The 11,858-nt window shown below is 40.8% G+C and overlaps 1 protein-coding gene across 1 annotated transcript; it reads right to left on the minus strand.

Moving 5' to 3' along the window:
* Positions 1 to 1,333: 1,333 nt before the first annotated feature.
* On the minus strand, positions 1,334 to 11,656 carry LOC125285024 (olfactory receptor 2AT4-like). Its single transcript, XM_048229213.1, has 2 exons — positions 11,641 to 11,656; positions 1,334 to 2,283 (listed from the first exon to the last, which is right to left on the minus strand). The coding sequence occupies exons 1-2, from the start codon at positions 11,654 to 11,656 to the stop codon at positions 1,334 to 1,336; spliced, it is 966 nt and encodes a 321-aa protein (XP_048085170.1).
* Between the last annotated feature and the right edge of the window lie 202 nt (positions 11,657 to 11,858).

The raw sequence follows: 11,858 nt of genomic DNA on the forward strand, positions 1-11,858 counted from the left end.
GTTCAGTCGTCTCGTGTGTTGAACCGTGGAAATAAATAGACGAACAATTTTGGAATTTGCACTGAGATGTTGTCGGGTAGCCATTGAATATTCCGCCATCAGAGATTGTTAACAGGTGTTTCAAAATATCTGGGAACGCCCCAGTCGTGGCGCGGCTGGTTGGGGCACCTGCACCGTACACCGCCGAGCCGGGTTCGATTCCTGCCCCGTGGTCCTTTCCTTATCCCACCCTGACTCCCTCTCCCACTCGCTTCCTGTCATTCTCTACTGTCCTGTAAATTAAAGGCATAAAAGGCCAAAAAAATATACTTAAAAAAAATAAAATATCTAGGAACTTTCCGGAGCTCTGAATGGCAGAGGATAGCTACAGATGGGGTCATCCCTATGTTCCCCGCTTAGGTTAGGATTAGGGTTCTGGTTAGGGTTTTAAAAAAAGACATAGAAAGGACCCGGGGAACGTACGCTCCCCTACAGATCAGTTCACACAATCATTGACGTAGGCTGCATTATGGGACATAATTTATGGCTTTGTCAATCAACATAGAAGAGACAAAGCGCAAGTTCAACAGCAAACAGGACTTTTTCAGCACATATCAAACCAGGCTAGCCCGATGAACGCCTGTGTAAATGGACAAAACACTCATCAAAGCAGGGTGACTTCTTTGGACTTGCGAGTGCTATGGTGTGGTTGTGAAGTGCAGTCATGCTGCGTTCAAGAGCGTGGGGTAGGTCTACGTCCCGTAGTAGTCTATATTTTAATTTAACGTCTTTAATGGTAAGAGATCGCACAGGGATAGATAATGAGCGTTGTTTAAGATTAAATTACAATGCCAGACACCTTCAGATATGAGACCCCCTCAGATTTTTGACTTTGTTGCTTTCATGGGAGCCAGTCCTCACTCTATGGGAGCTCGGCTCCCTCTGGCTCCCACGTAATTCGAGCACTGGAAGAAACCAGATTAGATTGAGGGTGCCTTCTGCAGTTATTGGTAACATCAATGCCCTGTATGCTAAATAAAAATCCAGAGTTGGTAGAAAGGGGGAAAGTAATCTTTTAATCAGTGTTTGTAGTACATATTTCCACCCAACCAGAGGCCAAGTCACAACTAATTACTTGACTGAACAGTCACCTTAAAGGTATAACTACATTTCATTCCACTATAAAACTATGAAGTATGAACCAGTTAAAGTGACAGTGGCATTTGTAGATATTGATCAGCTTTTGTAAAAAAAGGATTTTGAATCGTTTTATGACCTGTATTTCACTACAATCTTATGTCATAACTTGGTTTAATGAATATGCTCCATAACATGCTTGCGGTGGCTCTGACTGTCATCTTGGAATAGGAGCAATGGAGAAGTTTTTGTTCTTTTTTATACTGAACCACAGTGCCTGTTTGATCTCTTTTGTTCTGAAGCAGTAGATGAAGGGGTTGACAAGGGGGGGAAACAGGCTATAGAAAAGGATAAGTGTGATACGAAGGTCTATGTTTATATAGAGACCAGCCACACTGAAAATATAGACGATGCATCGTGGTAGATAGTAAAGAATGATTATACAAAGCTGAGTGGTGCAGGTGGAGAAGGCTTTCCACCGGCCTGTTGAACTGGCTATTCTTATAACACTGAAAATGATATGAATGTATGAGTAGATGATAAAAGCTAAGGGTATCAGAAGCACCAACATAGCTAATATGAAGGCAACCAGTGTAGCAAACCCGTGGTCAGCACATGCCTGTGTAACCATAGAATGATGATCACAATAACACTGAAAAATTTGGTTAGGCCCACAGTATGGCAGCCTGTAGTCATAGACAGAGAAGATAGCAGGGGGAACAAAAGAGAAAACCCAGGCAACGCTATTGAGGATGGCCATGGTCTGATTTTTCATGAGCACAGGGTATCTGAGAGGATAACATATGGCCATATAACGATCCAGAGCCATAATCCCCATGATGTAAGAGTTCACAGTTCCAAAGGTGTGAATCAGGAACATTTGTGAGAAACAGACATTGAAGGTCATAAATCTGTCATCAAACCAGTACCGTGAAATTATCTTGGGTAGAGCAACAGTACTGAATCCTATGTCAGACAGAGCCAAACTCAACATGATAATGTACATAGGTTTATGGAGGCTGGGCACATGCACAAATGTTACCACTAAAAGAGAGTTCCCTACAACTGTGATGACATAAACAAGACAGAAAATGAATGCCACCAGGCCATAATAATCAGGATGAAGTCCAGGAAAGCCCACCAGAATAAACTCTTTTATTCTGAATTCTGTGTCGTTCTTTCCCTCCCACATTCTGTTGAAACATGAGAACATTGAATAGATAATTGATACACTTGCAAAAATATTTGGACACGGCACTAAATGTGAATAGTGGTATTGATAATAAGTAAGATGAAAAGGTTTCCAAATACTTCTGTAAAGAGAAAACATACTAATTTATCAGTGATAACAACACTTAACCTGGTTTGTCTGTAATTTAAACCAGAGGCTTACCACTCATATGATACCATAACATTAGAACACTAAATTGTCATCCATGCACTTGCAACGATATTTAGACACAGGTCACACATCACTTACATGTGAATTGTTGTATCGATAAAAAGTCAGATCAGTCATTAAAAAGTAGTTTCCAAGCACTTCTGTAAAGAAAAAACACATTAATTTAACAGAATAACAACACTTAACATTGTCTCTTTGAAATGTAAACCAGAGGGTTACCACATATGATTGCCTACGTGAGCCACAGTGAGTGAAAATGATTCAGTGATAACTTGCTTCTACTGTTATATCACCCTGTCTATGCACTGGTTTCAGGGGATCAAAAAAAAATCATTTGATTGGCTACTCTCAAAGAGAGCATACAGACAGTATGTGACATAACATTGTTAAACAAGATATGTATGTAATAATTATAATAATAATCGGGCCTCTGTACACATGAATCTGTAGGCCTTCTTGTTTATAGGGTAATATGACTACTAACTGTAATTGTTACAGTAGTCTGATAATTTGTCTACACACATTTCAACATCCTTTCCCAACATTCTATAGCCTACTTTACTGTGGTTATAAGTTTAAGCTAAAGTTCTTGTCAGAGGCCGACATGTTACTTTTATCTCTTCTTCTTAGCTAACCCTTCTTCTAATAAGCTAGTATATTGCTGGAAAATAATAGCATATAACCTTACAGTAAAGTTATCAATCACTCGGCTGCTTGTTGTTGTCTCTGAATAAACCAACAGATAGCCTATCTTGAAAAGTTGGGCTGCATCCTAGTCCAACTGCAGGCTGGCTAATCATGTCAAAAGATTGATAGTGAGCAAACCAAAGATCCTTGATTAACGTTACTGCTCGGACTTGAATGCGTGGCAAGAATATGGGGTTGTCTCATAGCACTGTTAGATCTGACACAAACAACAATTGACTACTTTTACCATGCAAGGTAATAATAAAAATAATGAAACAAGCATTTAATCAATACTGAACCAACTCTATATTCATTTCCACCCTTACTGTAGAAATGAAGTGGCCATAGGAACATAATGCACCGCCATGGTTTCTACAAGACGCGGCTCGTTCACTTGGGCAGGAAGGGGCAGAGCCCTACTAAAGATTCATCCACTAGAAAAGTAGATCCACAAAATATATATATTTTTTAAAATAAAATGTTTGTTTATTGTTGTAATCATTGGCAAAGATCTCGTTGATCATATCCGTAGTTGTTGTAGGCCTACTGTAACGTTACATTTCATTTCTGGTAGGGCAGTGACGTCACTGCCCTGAAGAAATTGAACAGCGCCTGCTGTTTGTCTATGTAAATCTGTCGACCGATAATGGAACTGCAGCTAGAGCGTGGTTAGTAGAAGGTCGGGTTGGCAGATCATGCCACTGCCCACCCTATACGACGTCAGAACTTACTGTAGTATGCCTACTGTATTGGTCCGCACAAAGTTTGTGAGGTCAGACAGACAGTTGAAAAATGGCGAGTGAACAGCATGCAATAGTGTGGAGTTTCTCTCATTCAAAAGACTTGAGTTTGTAGTTAAATTAGCTATCAAAGATCAAGGACCAGTGGGGTGTACTACGAATCTCGATTAGGGAAATCCTGCCAAGTTTCCCTTTAAAAGCTTATTTTGGAGTGTTTCAAAATAATTGAAACAATCTCAGTTAGAGAGGCTAAAGGGTTTTCTCGAATGCTCTTAGATCCCAAGTTTTTATTCCTTTTAGACCAGTTCTACAAGATCATGCCCCATGTAGATGTGCTCTATGCACACTGCACAGCTGCAGAAAAGAGCAATTGATGCAGTGGAGGCACACAGGGTTACAGACAAGTTTGTGGCCAACATGAGAACGATAGGCCTATGTGATGTCCTGTGCCTTTGTGCAAAACATACCGGTGTCCAGGATAAGCGCAGGTCCGCTTCTAACTTCCCCAAGGAGCTCGTAAAAAAAAATGCCCTTTTACGTGTATGTGTCACTTAATATTAATTTATATAAACCACGGTGGACACGCAAGCACTCATTCCATGGTATACCCCCTCCCCCCATACACACAGAATATTTACTTTTTTAATGAATAGCCTACTTTTAATTTACTCTTTAAAGTTGAGCTGGCTCTTGAACACAATAATTTCTTTACTTATAATTTCTTTTATGAGTAGGCCTACATGACTATAAACAACTTGAACTTGACTGTGAGAGCTGAGTGGTGTAAGGCGGCGTGAAGCTACGCTTTGGAGCTCCAGTGGAATTTTGATTTCACAACGAATTCTCGGTTAATTTGTTTCTCTCTTGAGTTTTTCCCCCGAAGTAGTTCTCCACTGATCTGAGCTAATGAGCTGATTACCGGTACCTACCTTGTAGCTTTTATTTGTCTCGAATCTCAAAATTTTAAACTTCACTTCGTACGAATAAAATAACATTAAGTAGGCTAACCATAGGTTAACTAGATGTACCGCATAGCGGCATATGACCGCCGCTCAGTCCTGTACATCCGTTCCGCGAAAATAAATCACACTTCAATTTGTCTCCATATTTTACTCCATCCCCCACTCTTGAAACTTTTTGTGTATGCTTGTTTGGCATGCCTGAGTGTGTGTGTGTGCGGCTGCACAGAAAGTACCCTACTGGTGCTGAAAAGGTGAATAGATTGTAGAATAGCCAAAGAAGATGTAGAATTGTTATAAAACCTTTAAAATCTCTAAACAATCACAAGTAGGGCAGTTCATCACAGTTCATCCATTGCAACTGGATTGATGAAAGGTCACTTACACCTGTAGGCTACATTGTATTTGGAAAAACAAAAGGTATCAGCATAATGTTATTTATTTATTTATTTATTATGTATTTATAAACAAAAACATCTCTGTCAGTTCCATGCCGTTTTCAACAGCTATCAAAAACAAAGGTCATTTTTGGATGGATGGATTTTTTGTGAATGTTTCTTCTTCTACATAAGATTTTAGTCATCTTTAGTTCATGTAATACTTTATTGTCAATGCACAAATTAAGTAACAGTAGTCTGAAACGTTATTGTTAATGCACAAATTAAGTAACAGTAGCCTAGTCTGAAACGAAATGCTGTTTTACATCTAACCAGTGGTGCAAATAACTGACATGTCCAAATGGGCCTTGATGAAATGCGCCGCTAGACTGTTCATACACATTTTAACGGGCCAAAGTTGAAGAGCTTTTGTCCGTTATTGTTAGTGCAAATATAGGCTGATTCATGTTCCCTTGCATTGTTTAACTGAGGTCCATGGCTAGTCTGGCTTTCATCAGACCAAGCTCAATCTTTTAAGAAATCAAAAATAAATAGGCGGGCAGATCAGGCTGGGTTCACCCAGCCTAGTCCATAGGCACCGATATTGTTTAATTTTCGATTGAGATATACACGCTCTGGCTATTCTAAATGCAAAAATGCATCAGGGAGTTATGACAAAGCGGTAACTAACAAACTAGATCCTAATAGAAAGTTGTTAGCTTCCCTAAGCTACAGGTAGGATTATAAGGTAGGCCTATTGACAACATAAATTGTCAATAGGCTATGCTGGCGACACAAATAAAATCTCCTTTGAAACCAATGGCTTACGCCTTACAGTATCAAGTGGACTTAAACTGTCATATCGTGGCGAAAAGTTGTAATAACATTCACGCAGCTCCATGAGTCAAGGAAAGCGAATGAAGTAGCCACTTCTAAATGGGACCCACTACACAGTAGCTTAAGGTGTTTTGCTAAAGCAGCCATAATGAAATGAAGGTGTCATTGTTTGGATACTTCACACACACGTGCTTTTTTAATTTCACAGACTACAACTACCAAGCTGTAATCAAAGCACATCGATTCCCCTCTCACCCTGCACACACTTAAAACAAAATAAACAGGCGTCTCAGTCTCACGCATGTATAGGCAAAACTGTATCAGACCGGTGTAACGTTGGTAAATCTTCCATTGCACAGAATGATTTTGTAGTACGTGCAATAAATGACAGTCGAAAGATACAAACAGTGCTGCTATACATTTGCTTGGTATAACCGCATTTATAGTTTTCTACAAATGCATTAAATCAAATGCCTCCATCACTCAACCAACGCTACTTGGTAACATTACCTAGGTCCTTATTGATATTACAAGATTAACGCATTACCTGCAGTAAAAACCAAGCATGTCCGATAAACATCCTCAGATTTATTTAGGCTTCAAGAAGAAATGGGAATTACACTTCATGTGAACATCGCCCTATCCTTATTAGATGTTCGCTGCGATAAATTACAGTCCTTGTATGAAGCGTCCATTGTTTTTCCAACCCACTTTTAACTTCCAACAAAATTACGTCTCACTGCAACGATCGCCATCTAGTGGACAAACGACTACTTTCGCCAATACTGAAAATGCAGCCATGATGATGATGAATATTTATTTTGGCTTTCTTTTAATCCTACTGATTTTCATTTTTTTTACCGGGGTGCAAATCACAAATGAGTGATTATGAGCCAGGTTGATGTGGGCCCTTGAGACCAACATACCATAAAAGATTCACAGAGAACTGTGTCTGCCCTACCCTCCTTTCGGGGGTCAAGTCCAGCGGGGGCTGCAGATGAAAACGAAAAATGGCGGTTCCATGCTATCCATGTGGGGTACATGCTCACCAAGTTTTTGTGTACCCGGTCTTTCAGTGTCCGGGAATCCTTGTTGGTGTACGTCACTAAATGTACACATAAATTATTTTATTGTAAGGCCCCCCATGAACGAAAGTACACAAAACTTGGCATGCATTCAGAGGCTGTCATAATGATCCTACACTTTTAATTTCGTGCAGTTTTGACCTTGTCAGCCAGAGATATTGAGATGAAAACACCTAATTTTTGCTTTTTAATTTTTAACTAGGTGGCGCTATACATGAAATAAGTGGTAATGGGATGGGTTGACATGCCCCTTAAGACCAACATACAAAAAAAAAGGTGGACCTCCTAGGCCCTACGGTTCTCGAGATATTCACAGAAAACTGTCTCCGGCCACCTACAGGCCAGTTGGTGTATAGTAACATAAATTAATTTATTGTGTGGCCCCCCATGAACGGAATTCCACAAAACTTGGCGTGCATACAGAGGGTGTCATAATGATCCTACACTTCCAATTTCGTGCAGTTTTGACTATGTTAGATCACAGATACCTTCAATTACACCACCTCATTTTTACTTTTTGTGTTTAACTAGGTGGCTATACATGAAATGAGTGGTTATGGAATGGGTTGACATGGCCCCTTGAGATCAACATACAAAAAAAAATGGTCCTCCTAAACCCTACGGTTTTCGAGATATTCACAGAAAACTGTGTCTGCCCTACCCTCCTTTCGGGGGGTCCAATTCAGCGGGGGGGCTACAGATCAAAACGAAAAACGATGGTTCCATGCTATCCATGTGGGGTTACATGTCCACCAAGTTTCGTGTACCCCGGTCTTTCAGTGTCCCGGGAATCATTGACGGAAATTTGGGCATGCGAAAAAAAAAAAAAAAAAGAAAAAAACAATCTGACTAAACCTATATGACTGCCGCGCAGCGAAGCGGCGGTCATAATAATGCAAGAACAAAACGGTGTTTTGACCGCAAGTGGTAACATTATGGGATTCCATTCCCCAGATTTCGCTCATAGCCTAGCCATAGAAAGAAAGAGCCTTAAAAATGAACAAAATCTCCGTGGACCGCCCTTAGTGTGTGTCCAGCTGCCGGTGACCTGGAACTATGTCAATTTTTTTTTTTCTAAACTTCTAAATCATCAGACTCTGCCCTGCCTATTTGTCAACCCAGGAGCCGCTACTGGTTTCTACATTTGTGCTATTCCAAAATACCTTTTTTTCTTTAGCAGCCAGTTGACAATGAAGTAGGGAAAGGACAGTCAATTTAGCATAATCAGCACCTTAATTAATGTCATTATTACCACCTGGGTCTGCTGTGAAAAATCCAGGTTTGGGCCAAATCAGTGTTTTTTATTTTAAACGCATCTCCTGACTTCCGGTTGAGTTGCGGAAATCGAACCTGGGACAAATCTGTAAACTGGTGATAAAACAGCATTGCTAGCAGAGCTGAAACCTCTATCAGGTGCAGATCTGGCCCACAGTCAGATACCCTATGTAAAGGCTTTTATGCGGATCCGGCCCAAAGGAAATTATCTGGGTTAGCTGCTAGTGTAAACCTTTCTGTTAGGTACCATGCAAAGCATTTTGCATTTTCGCCTTAGAGGCACTGTATCATATTTGTTGCTTCAGACAATCATGCTGCTCGCTCTTTGGGAGGATTCTTTGAAAGTTTCACAGTTAGTCACGTGGTGTTTCTGTATGGCCACGCAGGAAGGAATACAACACACAGAAGTGCAGTCAGGTGCATTCCAACAAAGAACAAAATAAAACCATGATCATCAGGTGCAAGAGATATTGCAGGATGAAACCATGGCTCGAGAATATGGTGTAAAAAGAAGCTGCTTGTTCAGTGATAGCTTGGAACACTTTCATGTTGTTAATGGTTTCCCACCGGGCCTTTTGCATGATCTCTTAGGCCATCCTTAAAAATATTTTTGTTTGCTGTAACCTGCCCGACCCTGTCGATTTAGAACTGGGGCAAATATTTTTTTCCCCTTTTAGTCCGACCGACTTGCCGGTTGTAATTATTTTTATTCTAAACAAGTAATACAAATGCAATTAATGCAAAACAAATGCAAATGCCTAAGTATTGTGAATATAAATTTCCTATATACAAACGTAGGCTACGTTCTCTTTTAAATAAAACCATGTGGTGTCATCTACACCATTGATTTATGCATGTCACACTATGGCCTATCCACGTCCAAGTTTCCTGGGGTGGTTACTGGAGAAACGTTTGTCCAGTAGTTTTGCCATCCACTGCACCTGACGCCTCATCTGTGTTTTTAGCTGATCAGCTGTCAGGCTAATCACATCGCTGTAGCCAATAGCTCTGTTGCTGGATATTATTATGGCTTTAAAAAGTTCGGGGACAATGTGTGCCGTTCGAGGCTGTAGCCTACTTACAACCTGGACAAAATTAAATATTTAGTTGAGCTTTGGTTTGTGTTGACCACAAGCCGAAAAAGAAAGAAGAGTGTTTGTGTCCGAAATGGTACAGCTTCCATCCACTGCCCAATGACAACGTGGCTAAAAGAAATTGCCTGAAAAACCTGAACTTAAAACATGTCTGTTCGTTTCATTTTGTGGACAAAGTGCCATCTGAAGAAAACCCTTATCCGACGCTTTATCTGGGTTATGAGAAGCCACCTGAAAAGAAACATTGAAGAGTTGTCAGGATCGTTGACAGTCGATTCGCAACAACAGGTAGGCCTAGGCTTGGCAGCTAAATTTGGTATTGACGTAAGTTTTTTTCAAAATAAAACATACAATATACTCACGGTGTTAAAGGCATTTTTGATTTTCTGCGTAAAAAAATGTCTTAAGTTATACTTACATGGACGTAGAAAAGCTAGCTTGAAAATGCTAAATGGCATGGGGTATGAAATAATGATTTACGATATAGCTATTTACATAAGTCAATGTGTATCCTAAATTTCATCCTTAATTTACAGATCTAGATCTATTCTGTACACTAATGCATGTTTAGACCCTCATCCAATTATCTCCATGTATGTCTCCATCTTCACCACTTCAAGGATGCCCAAATACAGTGGATGGATCCAGCTCTGGAGGACCACACCTACTCTAAAGGATCCATCATTATAGACCCTTTCAACAATAAAAACAAAAACAATGCTTGAACATTCTATTTGGTTCCCAATCTACTTCCTCTGCATTAAGATAACATATGGAATGTTAAAAAGTTAGTCTTGTGGGGCCAACTATGATGCTGATAATGGAACTCTCTTGAAAGGGTCTATATGTGACATACCCATCACACCTGTCCCTGAGATCTCACTGTCCATTGTAGAGGTTACACTGAAAGGTGATTGCTGTACACAGGGATTCCTCTATTATGGTTTAAAAATCTTGTCTCCTGTTTACAAGGTTTTGCACCCCAGTCATCAATAATGGCAGTTCCAGATCAAGTTTTGTTGACACTCAAGCTCAGACAGAAGATTTTGATGTCACCGTTTGGCTGGGTGAGAAGTTCTTCGAGAGATCGGACCCTTGAAGGGGCACTTGATCTCAAGAAGTTTTGTCCCATCACGGATCCCATCCGGACTGGCTGCCAACCAGGGGTGGTCAGGATGCACCACAAGGCCTCTGTTGTGCACAGCATGCCCTCTGCTCTCAAGGAGTGTGATAACCCTAACTTCATTTTCAGAGCCATATTTCGTGGCTGCGTTCCTGGTGAAGGTGGGATACAAATGCTCAGTAAGAAATTTGGGGTCTGTGGTAGGGATGTCCCGATCCGATATTTGGATCGGATCGGCCGCTGATATTAGCAAAAAATATGGGATCGGCCTGCACGGGAAAATCCCGATCCGGATTCCCGATCCAGTTTGTTTTCAAAACTCCGGTCCGTGTTTTCCAGCGCACCGATGTAGGTAATCCATTCCAGTTTTTTTTTTTAGATTTTCCCCCCAAATCCGGTCCGCGTTTTTCAGCACACCTAGTGACCTGTCCAGCATCCCACTTGTCTGTGCATGTCCCACTAAGAATTTAAAGTTATCGAGCAAATATTTCATGTTACAGTTGAATTAATATAGCCTAATGTTAACGCGACCGTGAGTGTCCGCGAGACCCTCTTACTATTAAGGCTCTTATGCATGTTGCTGCTGACAGCTTTGCCTGTCTAACGAATGTTATCTCAGCGATTTAAGATTTTTGTGTAATGTATAGGCACAGCACGCACTTTAATTTCCCTATTTTTACAATCGGCTAGCCTAACAAATGCATTTAATTTCAAAAAGCAACCTGGTCAATCGCTACCCAGCTAACACACAACTAAACAGCCACGTTGCCTATAAGTTGCCAGTTGGTCACGGCCAACTAACCTTCTGGCAACCTTCCTGTAACGTGGCCACAACGGTACCACTATGAAGTGGCCATTTGGTGACTTGAGCAACGTTGCCACAACGTGCCGCTAAGGTCATTTGGTAATGTTGCCGTTTGGTGGTATAAATAACGTGGCCGCAACGTGGCCCTATGGTCATTTGGTAACATTGTCATTTGATGACTTGAGCAACGTGGCCATAATGTGGCCCTATGGTCATTTGGCAACGTTGCCATTTAGTGGTCTAAATAACGTGGCCGCAACGTGGCGCTATGGTCATTTAGTAACGTTGCCATTTGGTGACTTGAGCAACGTGGCCATAACGTGGCCCTATGGTCATTTAGCAATGTTGCCGTTTCCCA

Source organism: Alosa alosa, chromosome 2 (genome assembly GCF_017589495.1).
Source record: "Alosa alosa isolate M-15738 ecotype Scorff River chromosome 2, AALO_Geno_1.1, whole genome shotgun sequence".
Classification (NCBI taxonomy): Eukaryota; Metazoa; Chordata; class Actinopteri; order Clupeiformes; family Clupeidae; genus Alosa; species Alosa alosa.